Genomic DNA, 18,381 nt, shown 5'->3' on the forward strand with positions numbered 1-18,381 from the left:
ATTCATAATTCCTGCAAAGTTCTACAGATTTTGAGGTTGGCTGCAAAAGGGACATAGTACCTTTAATGCTGGAAGCGCTGTAAAACCACAGTTAGTTTGCAAAAGAGCTATAGAAATGACTTTATTGTATTGTATTGAAGGAATGTGTTAAACCTGTACATTCTCAACAAAAAAAATGCTGTAGTTACAAGGGCATCGTTTAAGAAAATCATGGTAAGTACAAGCTCACTGACATCGTATTGAAATATACAGTGTTAAATTTTATACACATGTTTCAATGGGTAGTCAGTGAACTTGTACTTATGACTGTTACTTGAAAAGCTGTCCATGTATATATGACAGTAGAATTGTGTAGTATTTATTAACAAGGATTAAACAAGATTAATAAAATTATAAAGAGAGTATTACATTTAAATTAAAAATGTTAATGGCCAATCGGTATGAATGATGGGAACTACAGGGTTTTCCTTACAACAAAAACTAGAATCAAATTCATCATTTAAGAGAGATCATAAATCTTTGGGAATATTCAGGTATATTGTATCATAACTTATGGAAAATAAAGTTGTACAATACATCACCCATGCTTCATATTTATTATTCAGTTTCATTTGTTTCCAGTACAAGTACTTTAAATTAACTTAAATCATGGTACATGTATCATCAACAAAGTTTCCAATATCAATGTTTTTTGAAGAAAAAAAAATCTCCAATCACTCGAGCAAGACAAAAAATATTCCTCACATTTTAAAAGTTTCATGGCTCCAAAAAGTCAGTGTCCGCCAATAAAACAATCCAGTTTTGCCAAATAGAAGTTTGAACTGGAAATGGTGTGTTACAGCCCCTGGATCCATATAAAAAAATTTGGGTCTGTGTCTAGGCAAGGACAAGGTACCCCGGTATGTGGTAATGTCTATATCCCATACATGACTATATTATCACTATAAAATTGAGAACATAACAAAAAATACAACTATAGTTAACACTGCATCAGTCAAATCTGTTGGGACCAGTAAAAAATAGTTTGACTAACGCAAAATTTGATTGATGAAATGTAAAGAATATGTTATGCATTGTTTGGTAAAAAAAAAATTGATTCAAGTTAGGGGAAATTTGACTTGTGCAACTACAAATTATGCAGAGTTAACTGTAGAATTACGTCTTGTTCGAGCTATAGCACGGCTATCACCTTCATGCAATCATGAGGTATACCGCAATATTTCATGAGCTTCGTAATGTATGTGACAAAATACTAAGAATTGTCCATTTTCATACTAACACAAACTGGCAGCACTGCTCTATTTGTTCTACCATGAGTGTGCCCACCATCCAATTTGTGTTTGTTTTACACATAAACTATGATAAATAAGAATAAATATCTCTAGAAACTAAATCAACTGTTGTTCCTTGTGTCATTTCTTTTTTGTTTTCCGTACTGTTGTCCAGCCATCCTCGTCTTCCGCCGGTTCCTGTCCTGTAAAACAAAGAATGTGAAACATAACGCACTACCATGTCTATTAAATACAATGTTATAATACTTGAGTTACAAAATCATTCAATTCTTACAGTCTCTTTGGCTCAAAATAGCCGTCAGAGACGATTTTGTTTCAATTATAAGGGCATGGCATAGGCCTTATTTCATGATGTTCAGAATAAAAGGTCGAGATAGTTGAACAATCATTGGATAATAAATGAGTAAATTTATGTTTCCCATCACAACACATCCTAAATCTTTCATATTTCTCAAAATATTTTTACAATAAAACTCATTTCTCAACATTCTCCATATCTTTTAACCTTTGTTCTTTTCTTCCTTTTTCATTTCTTTCATCTTTGAAGGAGCTTGCAGAAGATGAATCTCATACAGGTTCAATATACACCATACCATGTACATCAGCATATGACATATTTGTATGTACACATGTATATCAACATTTTATATATTTAACATATTAAGAAAACCCCAGTTAACCTACTTGAATTTATTGAAGAACTAGATGAGGATGCTCCTCCTGTTGCTCCTAAGGATGATGACGATGATGACGATGGTCCTGCCATCTCGCTATTATTTTGTGAACTGCTCCCATGTGATTGTTGACCTAACCTCATTCCACCCAGCATAGCCTGCATGTTGGCATCCTGCACTGACCCATCTGGGACATCATCCTGATGATAATTCAGATTTAGATTTTATTGTCCACATTAAAAAAACACAGACATTTGGCCTCCACTGGCAGGAGATAACAATGAATAACATAAGAATACATAAATGTCCACAAAAAAAATACATTAACTAGATTAAAAAACAGTTGAATACATTCTGACAAGAGTAAGATGAGAAAAGGAATGAAGGGAGCTGAGCAAGAAAAGACAGGAATGTACAGTAGGTAAGGGAAAGAGAGAATAAAAACCACTTGCATAACACGTTATTATGACTCCAGACATCTGCTTTACTGAAGGTAAAGGTAAAAAGGCAGCGGCCCCCACTTGCAAACATATACAAATTCTGTGAGGAATTATGATTAAGTACATGCATTACAAACTCCATCATACATCATCATACCTAATCAATAAAAGACGCTTTTGTGACCCTATCATCTTCTCTACCCAATCTCTCTTGATGAACTGCTTTATTTAATAGTCAATGTATTTCTCAACCTCAACACAAGGAAACTAAATGGAGACTTTATAAGAAATTGCACATTGCAAAAAGAAATTTTTCATTTTCTGATGACTGTATCTATATGCCTTCATATCAAAGAAAAAATATAAAATCTAGATGTAACAATTAATAGCTGTTGCATTTTCACTACTCGGATGTTTCAATATCAACAAAGTTAGAAAAGTATGCTTCTCTCCAATACTCTACATCTGCTGATCCTAAGAAGAAAAGAGATTTGTAAGTTGGGGGTCTAAGGGGTAGTGTCTATTTCAGTATTGCCAGTAGCAAATTGCTCCTTCTCCCAATGTTACTGAATGGTGCTCCTCCTTGGTAGGAGTACATATACACAGATAACACTTTAAAATCAAATGTCTCCATGATATACAGAAACATCTCATCATTTCTAAATCCTGTGAACTCATTAATGGTGCCATGATTTAAAAGAACATATTAAGACTGATGAAAGCAGTGAAAGAATCAGCTTTGAGTTACCTCTTCCATATCCTCTGTTGCGTCTGCCACACACTCTCCAATTCTTGCTGCTGGTGTCTGCTTAATCTTCTCCAGAACTGCCTCATGGTGACCAGTTGTACAAAGGTGGAAGTTGGTACAGATATTGGTAGCAACCTAAGGAATAAAATGTTGTTGTTCCACCTCCAAGATTGAATTGTTTCACAAGAGCATACATTGTGCAGGTTTTTAAGATACATACATATATTCCACTCAGGATATAACGGACTAGTAAGTCTATAAGAAATAGCAGTTTTTTTAAGGAGTCACAAATAAGTTTTAATTTTATCATGGTTCAATGGTATGACTTGTTTTATTATAAATAAATTTTAGGGAAACAATTTTTTTTATATTAATTAGAATATACATTATGATTTAAAGATGTACATATACATTCAGTTTAGGTCACTTAGGTGGAATATATAGCACAATAAAATGTTAAAAGTCTTTCTCAAATGTGTGCTTTTCAAGAAGTCACAAATAAAGTTTTACATTTTAATTCTAACATGGTGTTCATGATTGTATCACACATGACTTGAATTATCATATAACAATCAATGAAACAATCAGGAGGTTATTTCACACAACCAACTCCATGACAGCCATATATTTTCTATCAAATATACACATGTAGTCAAATTTTATACATACCAAATTTAAGCTGTCATCTTCTACTATTGTGTCAAATTCATGGTCTAGAATGTCGGCCAGAAAATCCTCCAATTCATATGGTTCAATTCCATCTGAAATGAGAAACAATTCATTGAAACTTCATAAATAACAGAAAAAGGGTATTGTCCCATGATTCTTTATTTCTTCTTCCCCCTCTCTTTTTTTACAAAACAATAGTTTGTTTACAAACTTCTTGTCTATTTACTTGCTTACTTACTGCCCATTATGCCTCCTGGCACATAGGGCAGCAACAAAAGTCTTCCACTCCTTCCGATCCTCTTGTCTATTTATTTAGCATGAAGAAATTGTTCATAACTTCAAGTTTTGTTTTTTCACTACCTTCAAGGGGCTGCCAAATTTCTTTAAGCAAAAATATGGAATTTTAATGCTGTCATCTACCCTATATATTTTTGCTTTCCTCTCGCTAAAGACACAAAATCGAAGAAACTTATCTTACTCTGATTTATTTATGGAGATCAAGACTTACAAGATATCAAATACACTCAGCTCAGTAGTTACCTCGACACCGTTCGGGTGTTTACCCTATAACAGGTGTTGTCAATCACCAGGGTTAGCCTCAAGTTTTATGACCATTCGACCTTATGTAATTCTTTGCTTTTCCCTCATCCGATCCGAAGCGGGATCCAAATTATGGCCTTTTGCACAAGTAAACTGACGAGTGACTCCCTTTAAAACTTACCATTTTCTAAAAACCAATCATGTACTGCATCTACCATCCACCTTGCTTTCTCCAAACCATGAGGACCACCATAACCTTGCCTCACTGCTAGCTGTATATCAAATAAATTAAAAATATAGTCTTGCACATCAAATGCCATGGTTCGAAGCATCAAAGGTTTACTTTTAAAGCTTTGTTGAATATCACACCGAAGTAAGCAGGTAAGAAAGGCATTGTCTGAAATAAATTTTCAGCATTTTGACTTGATTGCTCTCAAACTTAGATAATCCAATGTAGCTATACAATTACAAGAATTGATGAATATTATATAAAATCAAAATGATCAGCCGAGTACGTCGTATGAAAACATAGACTCATTCATGTGACAGTGAAACTGAGACCTTAATTAATGCGCACAACAAAACATTCACGGCAACGTTAAGAAGACCTACATCAGCCTAAGATTCACTCTCTTTAACCAAATTTTTAGATGGTAGCAACTAGCACTAGTAGATCTCTAGCAATTTGTATAAGTTCTCTGCATAGATCATGTAGATAGACCCACTAAGTATTACTAACACGGATTACAACACATGGGGCTAGAAAAAATACAGGGGGTGACAATAACAATGGAAATTACTTGTAATAACAAATCTCGTAATGTAATTTTTCCCTATCTTTGGGGATGTCTGTATTTACCTGTAGACCGGTCCATCCATCGAATATAGATTGAATACTTTGGTGAAAAACCACAAGATGCTCTTTTGCTCCTGCATACGCCATGCTTTTCACAGTTTCAGCGCCCTCAGCGAATTTCTTGAGCCAATGTTTGTCACGAAAACTGCACACAGATGGGACGAAAGTCCACTAAAGAACCTTAATTCACGTTGGAAAGACACTCTTCTTCAATGTTTTAAGGTAGCTATAATAATCGTTAGTATTATATGTATATTTCTGTGTGCCTATCATATGATTTTCGACGTGATGAATGATGTGAATGTGCTGTGATGATGTGTGTAATTAAGCTGGATTGATGCATGACTACACCCCATTTACGGTACACGAGCTCGCCGAGCCTTCCCGGAGGAAGAGCGCGGGGCCTAGCTACTAGAGCCTGGGCCTGAGGCTGCAGCTGTCGGTCGCTTGGGCAAGACGCGGCGGCAAGGCCATGCTTTGCAGGCCAGCTCTGATTTGACATACCTCAAGTGTCAATAAACAAGGTGTAGGCGGAGTTTAAGATACTTGGCTACATTACGATTATGATCTCTGATTTTTTAAAGTTGTATTCTACACAGGTCTAAAAGAGCCCCTCAAGGTTTGCATAGAGTTCAATGCAAAACTGATTAAATAATGTTATTATTAGGGTGTCTGATCGCGCACCCAATGTTGTGTGCTAAAACCCTTCCCATAGAGATTGTACGCTTCCCTATGTGGTCTACGTGCATTGCGCGACCATCCAAAATTGGTCAATGATTTTATGAAAAAATTTGAAATTCAAACCTTTATAACAAATGATCCTGAAGGTGAAACTCAATAAATGAGGTGTCATATGAAAGAGCAGGTTTTTCTCCATATTCCCCATCGGGGGCCACCCCCAGAATTCTAAAAATATCTTGGTCAAAACAGCGATTGAAATGTTGTTTGCATCCTAGCTCCAAAATTTGCCACTTTCCTGAGCTGCCGCCCCGCGGCTTAAGCAGGGCTAGACGTAAGGATAATATCCAGATGCTTTTTTTTTCGCTAGCCCCAAGGGATCATTTGTTATAACAGTTTGAAAATATCCTTCCCACATTTTTGGAATCAGCTAATTAGGGAGGCGTGAGCTCCGCTCAGTCCAAACCATGGTTACATCGCGTAACATGTGCGCTTATAGTGAATGAAAGTATGGGTGGCCGTTCCCCCCATAGAACCCGGAAGTGAATACACGTTGTAGTCAATGGCAATATCGCGGAGAGTTGTCTCCGCGATATTGCCATTGACTACAACGTGTATTCACTTCCGGGTTCTATGGCGGGAACGGTAACCCATACTAGTCAATGGCACATATCGCGGAGACAGCGTGGCTCAAGCTTGCAAGTCGCGCATTGGCTGAGCAACTTGCGTACGAAATGCATACGCTTGCATATCGCGCGATACAGCTGTTTGGCTAAATTTAGCAAAACAACATAACTCTGCGTGTACGTCTTTTTCGTCGATTCTGAGCAAAATGCTATGAATATTTCAGCGTTTTGAATGGGCTGTATCTTTTGATAGAAACATCGGCGAGACTTGAAATTTGAAATGTATTATTCTGATTACATTTTTAATTCAAATATCAAACAAAAATGGTGAAAAACGATCCCAAATTGAAAATTGAAAAATCGTTCAGACACCCTATTATTATCATGCAAGCAAGCTTGAAAAGTAGCCCCCAAAATCAGTAGGGGCGGAGAATAAGGATCGTCTTCATAAACGAAAATTGTCTTTGTAAACGCGGACCAATGCGTCCTCAAAACCAAGGATCGTCTGCAAAAAAGCAGATGTTCCATATTTTTGATCGGCACATTGGCGATGCAAAAAACGGATTCCGGGATGATTTTCTTGATGCATTTTACATTGACTTTGTACAGAGACCTTCACTGAACATTATGAGCAATAAATCCTTGGGAAGACGGACAACCCATAAAAGAAGATGGTCAACTACTAGAACTAGGGTTATTTTCCCCTGGGGAATCCAAATTTGGCATTGCCAGCAGGCGGTTCGGTAACCTGAAACCCACAGAGCGCCGATGAAAAAAAATGTCCACGAAAATGCAGACGATCCTTGTTTATGAGGACGCATTTTGTCCGCGTTTATGAGGATATCCACGTTTATGAGGACGATCCTCATTCTCGGACCAGCGCCCCTACTGAAAATGTTTTTAATAATTTTATCTGACTTCAAGTTCAAGTACAAGTCAAACTTAAACTAGACTAGCTACACTAGAGACACTGGTCATTAAAGGCTGGGAACATACTGTTTTCAATCGCTTGGATTTCTGAGATTTGATGTTGCTGTGTGGTTAACAAAAAAATCATCTCTTACATCTTCATTCCAATCAAACATAACTGCAGAATTTACATTGGTGACTTCATAGTCTAGTTGTAGTTGCAGGTGACATCAGAAGAAAATTGATTAAACAGAAATTCCATCCTGAATTCCTGATATCTAGAATTATACCCCTTTCATATCGGCCTGATTTTCATCGGATGAAACGACCCCTATGAATGGTACAGAGAAGAATAGCCAATAGAAAGAAGAGAAATAGGCGATGAAATTCTGATCAAGAGCAGGAGAAATTCTCTTTCTATCGGTGTGATATGTGATCATAAATCGTATAAGGATGTATGACTTCAAAATTTACAAGAAATGTATGTATTCTTTTGATTATTAATTTCCCTTCTCTTTCTTTCTTTTAGACCACTCCAAGCACCAAGCACGGGATGTCTGTAGAGCTACATACAGAAATCACAATATGAAATATGTGAGCATGGTGTAATGCTCCAGGTTTAGCATATTGATAATGCCACCATTGTGCTAGGAGAGTGTCAAACTTAAAATAGGATTCTTCAAAGATGTTCAGAAGAAATAGAATGACCAAAAGTTTATATGAAAGCAGATTTCAGTTTGGAACAGTGCAATCTAGTAGACATTAACTTTGGGGATAAACATATGCTGTGACATCATGGCTGACGGATTCTGTCAAGCATTGCTGCGTATTTCCATGGCTCAGATCTGCCAGGAACTAGGATGGCATTCCATACATTCAACCCCATGTGACCTTCTGACTGATGTCTTGCAGAGGTACATCCAACAACTTGCCACAGTCTCCCACTGTTATGCAGAACAATGTAAGTTCTCTCTTCTAAAAGTGTATTGTTTCATCACCACAGCATTGGTATTTGGGATGAAATGATTTATTTATTTATTGATTTATTTACTTATTTAATTTTCAGGCGAGATGATAACATACAAAACATCACAAGATTATGTTGTTTTATGTGTGAAGCCCAATATATCTTGGAAATTACTACTAATTACTGGTGTTCCATGAGCGCTAGGTATTAAAACATTTCACTTCCATTCAAAAGTAATGGCTTCAGCAATTATTTCTTTTTGGTGCAACTGAGATGCATTACTTGTTACAAGTTGTTAAACTAGTTGCTGGGACGTGGGTGCCGCCTGTGTCAAGCCCATGGGAAGTAACCCTGTAAGTTGGGGCTCTGATCGGATCGGAAGATCGGAGCGACACCCTCGCACCTTTGATCGGTATCGGATCGAAAGATCAACAAAAAAAATTGGCTGTTTTTTTTTTAATGACGAAAATTTTCAAGTTTTGGGCTATCAAATGCTCAAAAAAAATCATGGCTGGAATTATTTTGTCATTTGGAGTTGTTGTAGACCATGTTTGTTGATATTTGGTGCCTTTTCATGAATTTAAAATTAATAATATTGGTCTAAGAGCAGAGGCAAAACATGCGGGCCGCCATCTTGGATTATAATGTAGGTATGCATTATAATCCAAGATGACGGCTCATTTTAATTGATCGGCGATCGGAAATTATTCTCCGATCACCCCTGATCGGATCGGTATCGGCATCCGATCTGATGATTGTTTACAGGGTTAATGGGTAGTACAGAATAAGTTGTCTTTGGGTTGAATATGTTTTTGATATTGCAATTTATGCAGATATATTGTGACAGTTAAAATGTTCATGATAGTCAAAATTGTGAAAATTTGTATTTTTTCGAGCATTTTCTAGAAGTTCATTTCAAATGTAGCATGACAACCAAATCTTCACATTTTGTGATGATCACTCTATAGATGGAAGGACAGAGCCCAACGTGGATGACCTTGGCCTGACCTTCAGACAGATGGGAGTCAGTCTGTACGAGCTAGAGAACTACATCAGGGATGTGGATCCTATCCCGTTTAAGCATGACATCCCTCAGTTTCCTTTGCGTAGACAGAATGATCTCCAGCACCCTAAACCAGGGAGCAGGGATGACAGGGAGAGGCTGCAGTACATCCCCGCTCATCTACCACCTATCATTGGGTTGTCTGATGGTGAGTATGGTGTCCGAGAGCGATCTGACCTCTGTGGCCACATTTGCTCCAGGCTTTACTTTAAGAAAGATATAGGGTTCGGGTTGATATTGTGTTTGAGAGTAGGTTTTTAAAAGCTTTTTACCAAAATTGCTTCTAGGAAGGGGTGGGCCAGGGATATGTTCAGTTGACAATTTATGTTGTTTGATACAGACATAAATGTACTTTATTGAGACATTGCTCAATCATCTGTGATTTAAAAAATGCAAGGATTTCTATAAACATACTATGCATATTTCAAAAGTAATAACAATATTTCTTGAGGATTAAGGAATGTTAATCAATCGATGACTAGCCTTTACCACTTCCACCTCAGTTTCTTCTAGATACAACCATTTCATGCGTCCACTTGTGTTCTTTCCAATGGACAGTTTCACGCCACGCATCTTCTGTACCGTGGTTCTTTCTGTTCTCCTCAAGTTACCCTCTTCTACTGTCTTCACATTCAAAGTTTCATCAGTGATCTAACAGAAACCTCATAGACTGATCATATACTGTATATGCAATTATAAAGCAATAATTTATGTGTTTAAAAAAATATTAATTCATTACACCATTCAATGTGTTAGAAATAGGAATATAGCTTAATACTGCAACTTCCGTTTTATCCTGATTTTAGTTGTTATATTAATCCTATACATTTATATTCACCCCCTTGTCACATTCTTTCTCTTCAGACTTTGGAGCACCCATTGGTCATCACAGAGATAGCATCATGTCTGTATCGATGGACACTGATAGTCCAGAGTCTAGGCTAATCTCACCCATGGGAGGCAGCCATACATCTCCTAGGGGCGAGAAGAGAGACACCTCTAGTCCTCTGTTCAGTGATCAGGCCATGAAGAGGCTCCGTCTGGATGGGGATGGCACACCGCAGGAGCTCACAGCAGTGCTGATTGGCATTGGAGGAGAGCTTACTCCAAAGAGAGAAGGCAAGCTTCCCATCGCCACTACACCACCACAACGTGTGCTCAAAGCTGCCTTGGGTGGGGATGGAACTCCTATCAGAGCCAACAAGGCTATAACAGATGGACTCCTTAATCGATCAGAGGAAACAATCGTTGACAGGTTGCAACAGAAATCTCCCAAGGGAGTCAAGAAGACCACAGCTGAGCCAAAGTCTCCTAAATCGGCAAAGCCAGCAGCGACGCCAAAGCAGAAAACTCAAACAAAGTCTTCAATGTTTTCTCCATCATCCAAGTACCCGATAGTGAAGTCCAAGACCTCTGGCACACCAGGGATTGGAGATAAAGCCGGAGAGTTCCTTTTTCCTCCACCAAAGAGTCCTAAGTTGTCTAGTTCAGCTAACAAGAAACAACAGGAGAAGCTTCAAGAAGCTGTGAAGAAAGAAAAAACAGTGCCATCTGTGTATGACTTTGATGATGATGAGTTTGATAGTAAACCATCAAAGGACCCTACACTGTCTCCATCTGATGCTAAAGGATCTTTCAATGATCCCTTGTCGCTTGATGCAGATATTGAGCAATCAAAGAACCCTTCACAAAACTCAGATAGTTACCGTGGAAAAAGTGATGTGGTCGCAAAGGCCAAGCAAGACAGAGACAGGAGTTTATCTCCACTCAGTGAGAATCTACTCAAATCTAAGAAACCTGAGAAGGATAAGAAAAAGTTAGGAAGTAAGGACAAGTCAAAAATAAAACATAAACTGAAGAGCAAAAAGAGTAAGGATGATGTACAGAGCTATTATGATTCTGTTGGATCATCGGACAAGAAGCACACCACACCTAAAGCTGTGAAGAGGAAAAATTCATCGTCAACAGACGGGAAGACGCCAAAGTTGGTCATCAAAACAGAAAGGAAAACTTCTGGAAATGATGAGATGAGAGTGATCAAGAAGAAATTCAAGAAAGTCAAAGAAAAGGACAAACAGAAACAGCTGAAGGTAAAAAAGCTGAAGCAGAAGAGCATTGATATAAAGATAAAATCCAAAGCTTCAAAGCATGGCATTGCACCCAGTTCCATGAAACCACAAGAAGACTCAAGTCCAGAGAAACGTCTACCAATTGGAAAATTGAGTCTCATCAAGAGTGCTGGCTCCAAACTTCAATTCAAGATTGCCGTTCCACAATCAGAGAAGAAGGATGTGGTTAAAGAAAAGTCTAGAAAACCAGATAAGGCGAAGATTTCAGACAAGGAAAAGCCTAAAGTGAAGAGACTGAAGACCAGCTCAAGTGAGTTAGACTCTTCAGACAGAGAGAAAAAGAGCTCCAAGGACAAGAAAAAGACTCCAATATCTAAGGACAAGAAAAAGGAATCATTTAAAAAGGTTGGTTAGTTCTTTGTTGTTTTTTCTAGGTGAAAAACATCTCCCTGAAAAATGTTCTAAGTTTATTCCCTTCATCGACAATGAAATAAATATAAACATTCATAGATATGATATCTGTCTTTAAAAACCAGTTTCTCCATTTGAAGATAATTTTTATACAATTTTTACTGTACTACCAGTAATTATTTTAGAACACTGGTTGTGATGTATGTGTGAGTGATATATACTGTATGTAGGTCTGCAGAGAAATTACGAAAAATAATACATTCTCCCTTTCCATTTAATTTGTTGTTCAGGATAAAGAAGAGGTGGTGTCCACGCCAACTATCCCCAAGATCACCTTCAAATTGGGTGCTGCACCTGCTGGAGGGGATACCCCCAAAATGTAAGTATTTGATGTAAATATTAGTAAGTTTAGGTGCTAGTCTATATGGAAATTAAGCAGGGCTCTCATGCTTCGTATCGGTGTCAAATTCAACGCATGCTTTGCATCTCTATTAAGGCTGTGCACAACAGTGTAATGAGGTACCCGAGTACACTCCCATGCTTACAAGCGAATACTCGAGTATTCGGACGCCATGTTTTTTTGAATTTTTTTGATTTTTTTTTTTTTTTTTGCCACCACCATACATACCACTGGAGCAGTATCCCAGTTCTGTCGCCGAAAACGCATGCAATTTTACTTTGAGTTGCAGTTGAAGGCGCCGATTTAATAATAATAATAACAGTGAACAATGCTGTTTTAAAAACCAAAGATGGCAGAATAATCCATTTTCCTCCAAGTCCAAGCAGAAATCCAGACATTTGGTCCCAGTTTCTGAGTGGTGAGTTTGACAGTGCTTGAGTTGGGAAACATTTTTACCGACGGCACCATGCCAGCGGCCGCCGCTCACCCAGGCACGGGTAAGCGTCGGCCTGGACATTAAAAAAAAAAAAAAAAATTGCGGCCGAATATTCGGGTACGAGAAATCGTACCCGAGTAGTTGTCAACCGTGCGGGTACTCGAGCATTCGACTACCCTTCACAGCCTTAATCTCTGTTGGATCACCATAGAAACATCACAATGTTAATTTCAATGGCCTTTATTAGCCGATGCCCAGCGTAGAACTGCCATACAAACTTTGCTTTATGAATCATTTCATCTTTAGTATTTAGTATTATGTTTCTTTAGTATTTCTCACTTTTCCTTCCTTCCTTGTCCTTTCTTCTTTCTTTTGCGCTTAGAAACATTGTATGAAGCACATTATAAATGTAATGTATTATTATTATTATTATTATCTTCCCAAATTACAAAAGTGAGAATCAAGCTACATAAAATGGGAAGGTTGAAATATTGTAAGTCTCCTGGGTCCTATCACTCCATGATGTCCAAAAGTCATTTTGCCTCTTTCTAGATTATAACACAATTTGTTACTATTCAATGAAATCAGCACAAACAGTGAAGTTTATGATGCCAATAAAGGGCTTCTCACATCTTCATACTAAAAATTGTTTGGCTTTACAAATCTGCTGCTAAAGAAATCAAGCCACTTGAATGGAACCTCCATTGAATTAGGCGTAGAAAATATTGTGATTTTGTTGATTTGGGAGGGAAAAAGAAACAGACTAGACAAAAAGATAAAGTTACAAATTTACGCTTTTTTTTCCATTCCTTTATATTACATTATTTCTTCAAATTCAGTAAAATTCATGGTAGAATGCATCAACCATAACCCCTATCCCCTCCAAAAACAAATTATAAGAGGATTATGCTTTTAACATGGTAGATAAATGTGCCTCTGGGAATATATGGATAATAAATTGTTCAGACTTGAAACAAGGAGAATTATGTTAAGTAGCAGTTTAAGAGTATACTACCTAACTATGATATCTATTCCTGCAGTGAATTCATTCACAAAACAAGACTTCCTTTATATGAACTTGTCACTTGAATGTTCTCAAGGAAAGGATATGTAGGGATGTTGTTTAGAAAACACATTTTCATCAACAAATCGTAATATATATCAATTGGCTCTTCCCTACTCTCTATTCCTTATTGTGTTCACAGTGTCATCAAGACTACAACAGCACCTCCACCAAGTGTCTCGACTCCCACAGTTCCCAAGCTATCCATTTCTGTACCAAGCAAGAAGAGCAAAGACACATCCAAGTCATCCTCCAAATCAGTCGCTTCACCCAAGACTGAGCCAAAGTCCAAAGGAGAAAGCAAGACAAAGACAGACTCCAAACCTAAGGCAGAGTCGTCCAAGAAAGAGAAAGTTGAAACCAAGCCGAAAGCTGAGACCAAATCATCGAAGACATCGAAGAAGATAGAGAAGGAGCCTGAGAGAGAGACGGAGAAGGTGGAGAAGGAGAAGAAGGTGAAAGAAAAGCCAATAAAGATCAAGGTAGATACCAAGCCTAAGGCAGAGGTATCTCCCTATGACTTTGATGCTCCATCGCCACCACCACCGACCATCAAGGTGAAGAAGGAGTCATCATCCACCCCTGCGAGGAAGGAACCTGTTCCTGGTATCTTTGCCCCTTCAGTGCCATCCCCACCACCAAGCAAGTCATCAAGCCCTGCTACTCCTAGGTCCTCCAGCAGGGCTGCAGCTCCCAGTTCACCAGCTCCTCAGAAATCTAAACAAAAGGTAAAGGAAAAGCTGTGACGAGTGAAGTAAAATTTATTGCAAGATATATCTCTGGTCTTCTTGGGGTTTGATTTTTTAAAGATATGATATAATAAGTAATGTAAAGTAAACCAGTGTTCAAACTTCTACTCAATCCTGTTAACACAAAAGCAAGGTATCTTTTTTCCCCCTTTTAATTTCACTACAATGTTCAAATTGTACTCTTTTGTGTTCAAGATATTTAGGTATTTCCTACCCTTTTTCCTTCCCGTTTCCGGCCCTGTCCAGATACTAGAAGTTACATACCAAATGTACCGATCCAGGTACACTCAAGGTTTTTTTTCCCACCAAGTCCTGGCACTACATGATAAAGACATCTAAGGATGCAAACTCTGCTCTCACTCAAGACTAAACTATTTGTCCTCACTATTTGATTTATTTTACCACAATGTACTTATGTTTCTTTTGTCCATCTCCTTCTGAAACAGGCAAGCACTCCAGCTCCGACCCCACCTCCAACCAAAGCAGCTCTCAAGGCACTGCCTCCATCAGCCACCAAGGGCAGCAAGGCATCCAAGCAAAAGGACAAAAAGAAGGTTACTCAGAAACAGAAGGCTGCTCCTCCACCTCCTCCTCCAGAGCCAGAGCCAGAACCAGAGCCAGAGCCTCCCAAGCCAAAGGCTGATGGACCTTGTATCCTCATCGCAGAAACAGCAGGAACAGTTGTTGTAAGTCTGTTTATTCATTACATTGATTTATTTGATTGTCCATGCAAAGTAACCATTACTAATGCAATGTATGGATAAATGAAGGGATAGACAAGAAAGAAATCAATTAGTTTAAAGTCTGAGGAATGCCAAATAGAATTGTGAAACTCATAAAATGCATTCCTCTTTGATAAGTGATACAACACATAAATAAATACATTAGTTAGTTTTCCCAGGGTTTGAGAATTGAAAGTATATATGTTAATTTATTTTCTTTGCTTCTCCTAAAACTAATTTTATTCTCCTACCATAATTTAAAAGTGTTTAAAGTTACATTACGCAGAATATATTATAAGAAAATATTATATACATGTATTTCCAGTGAAATAGAATCTTACCGAGCATTTTGTCACTAAAAAATCCTAAAATTGTGACTCTAAAACAGGAAATTCTCAAATGTAAAATGAGGTATAACTTGTCATATGGCATGTTACTAATCTGATGCGAAGAGAGAAGAATGTCCAGTCCTAGTGTATGTTACTTGAGAGAAAAGGGCATTTCAAGTATGTTGTGTATTTCATTCACTCTGACCCACAATGTTTTGTGCAGGATGACAACAGGAGGATTAGATCTCTATAGAAATTTGTGAAGGGATAATCAGATTGTTCTAAAGCCTTGGCATACCAATTGCACACACCCTGTTCCGTATTTTGTCCAGCTATCAATTTAACAGCTTACTCAATTATCAAGTTATGGAAGATAAAAATGGGACAAGTTATTGTTAAGATACGAAAACTACAACAAACTCAAAATCAGTTCAACATAGGTCTATAAAGTATAAACACTGCCAAACTTACAATTTTCTGTATAGATTGTTTAGTGATTCCAAATTCTATAATACCGGTGCAGAAAAGAAAGTATGCTCTTTCAGGAAATGCTAAAATTTGACCATGCTGACCAAGTACACCTTCATTGAGCTCTGGCTGAAAATCACACCATGGAACCTTTTGTGGTTTTGTGGTGCCTGGACCCTGGTCACCAATACTTCTTATGCTTATTTTTGTTATCACTTCTTTTTGACAGAATGAAGATGGTGAGAAGATTTGGTATTGTCCAGCCTGCAAGAAAGCAGATGATGGCGTCCTGCCAATGATTGGTTGTGATACATGTGATGATTGGTACCATTGGTAAGTCATTCAACTCATTTGATTGTGTGATCTGGTGACCATTGTTATTTTCAATGCTGGTCAGATTCCTAACTTAAAGGGATAGTTAAGTTCTGTTTGCAGACTGCCAAAAGTGCAAATGCCTTCATAGTGCATGGTTATTGCTTTTATTCCTATCTATGACGTTTCTAGTGCCCTTTTAGGACCTAAAATTGCTTTGAAGGTAATTTTAGACCGCGAAATGGGGGAAATTTAGCCAATATGATCATACCAATTCAGCTCCACTTTGAAAAAAAATATGGTGACCGTTAATTAATGAATTAATTAATAATAACAATACATGGGCCGGCTGGTTGTGCGTAATATAACAAACACAAAAAAGCCAACAAAACAGCCAACATCGGCATTGGCTGAAATACAACGTAGAAAGGCGCTATTTCGTTTTTTCAAGGCTGGTTCAAATTATTGAATATTTATGGTGTTACACCAATATTAAAAATCATTATATTTATAGATTTTGTCAGCCGTCTCTGAACCGATTTTGATCAAACAAAGATGATTTTGTCATTTAAATTGTATGTTCTTTCAAATTTGACAATCAGTTTTTCATTATCTCACAACAAAAATATTTTGTGTAGCGCCCTCTGCAACAGAACTCAACTATCTCTTTGAGTCATTGACCAAAACTTTATCCTATGCCAGATGATAATAGTAATAATAATATATACCTCTTGTGTAGTGCGCTATCAATCTAGTAAATTATGCTACCTTATTCCGTACTCTAAATGTAGTCTAAAACTCAATTGCCACCCAAAAGCTTACCCTACATCATTTAGCAAGTGTTGGATTACCAGTCATCTCCTCCCCCTCTCTCTTCTGTTCTGCTATCGAAGATAATGTGTGTACTTGAAATATGCACTTACAATGTTGATTGTGATCAACTCTATTAAAGATGTTTTAAGCTTTAAAGTTTACATAAATATTTTTTTTTGTATTGCTTTATGAATTGCATTTATTGCCAGCATTGTTATTTATAAAGTTTTGATACTTTTTCTATCAGAATCGCATTGATCTTGAAAAAGATTTTCACATATTGTTAACACCAGAAAATCATTATTAATATCATCATTATTTTCATTGTTATGAAAAATTATCACAGTATATATCAGTTTTGTGGTTCCTGCTTCAAATGCTACTAATGCTCCTCCAAAAAAATGTGAACAACAACAGTAAAAGACGGACATGATACTTTTAGTATGTGTAGGACTGTTATAGAAATACATATATTGTTAATAAAATGATATTCATAATTTTGTTCTTGCAGGGAATGTGTCGGAATAACAGAAGAACCATCAACTAATGACTGGTATTGTAAACGATGTCAGAATAAATCCAAAGGCAAGAAGAAGAAGGGCAGAAAGAATTAGATCCATCAACTGTCGAGCTGTTGAAGGAGATGTTTGATGTTCCTTAACCATTCTCAATATGCTATATTTCAGTTGTTCTTATGGAATACAAACTTGTGTTTCAAAGGAGCTCTGTATCGACTGTAATTGCAATTTTACGGGAAAAAATGACAAACAAAATACAGGTAGTCATTTAACTGAAGTGGATTTTAAAGCAATAGGTAATTAAATAGAAAGGAGTCCTCAGACTGCCCCCAAAAATGTAAAATTAATTTCCTGTATCTGTATTTAAAGATGAACTCCAGTACTGGTAAAAAAAAAATAATAATTCTCACAGAATCAAACGAAACTTACACTGAATGTTCAAGATTACAAATAAATGACATGTGCCAAACAATTTTGGAAGAAAATGTATACTGGCTGAGTAATGAGCATAGAAAGACAAGGAAATCAAGGTAGTACTAGCCCTGACACCATGTGTGTTGTCCCATATATAGCTTTCTATGTGAGTGCTTGTTACTTTACCAAGACTCGGTCAAATTTATTATGATTTT

At 37.3% G+C, this 18,381-nt stretch overlaps 2 protein-coding genes across 3 annotated transcripts; one reads left to right on the forward strand and one right to left on the reverse strand.

The window, feature by feature from the left end:
• Positions 1-95: 95 nt before the first annotated feature.
• Positions 96-5,359, reverse strand: LOC592405 (pre-rRNA-processing protein TSR2 homolog). Its single transcript, XM_791931.4, has 6 exons — positions 5,223-5,359; positions 4,545-4,635; positions 3,824-3,915; positions 3,155-3,289; positions 1,977-2,166; positions 96-1,474 (listed from the first exon to the last, which is right to left on the reverse strand). Exons 1-6 carry the CDS (start codon positions 5,304-5,306, stop codon positions 1,413-1,415), a joined length of 654 nt encoding a protein of 217 aa, XP_797024.2. The 5' UTR covers positions 5,307-5,359; the 3' UTR covers positions 96-1,412.
• LOC592424 (transcription initiation factor TFIID subunit 3) lies at positions 5,340-18,113 on the forward strand. Of its 2 annotated transcripts, none has more exons than XM_030973114.1 (9): positions 5,340-5,441; positions 7,962-8,393; positions 9,368-9,610; positions 10,327-11,936; positions 12,233-12,321; positions 13,984-14,569; positions 15,037-15,276; positions 16,339-16,442; positions 17,746-18,113. In XM_030973114.1, exons 2-9 carry the CDS (start codon positions 8,228-8,230, stop codon positions 17,846-17,848), a joined length of 3,141 nt encoding a protein of 1,046 aa, XP_030828974.1. In that variant the 5' UTR covers positions 5,340-5,441; positions 7,962-8,227; the 3' UTR covers positions 17,849-18,113. The 2 variants fall into 2 exon arrangements, with proteins under 2 accessions (XP_030828974.1, XP_030828975.1); XM_030973115.1 differs by having other exon boundaries at positions 5,357-5,456.
• Positions 18,114-18,381: the final 268 nt, after the last annotated feature.

The sequence above is a fragment of the Strongylocentrotus purpuratus genome, unplaced genomic scaffold (genome assembly GCF_000002235.5).
Source record: "Strongylocentrotus purpuratus isolate Spur 01 unplaced genomic scaffold, Spur_5.0 spur5_scaffold_6, whole genome shotgun sequence".
In the NCBI taxonomy this organism is placed as follows: Eukaryota; Metazoa; Echinodermata; class Echinoidea; order Camarodonta; family Strongylocentrotidae; genus Strongylocentrotus; species Strongylocentrotus purpuratus.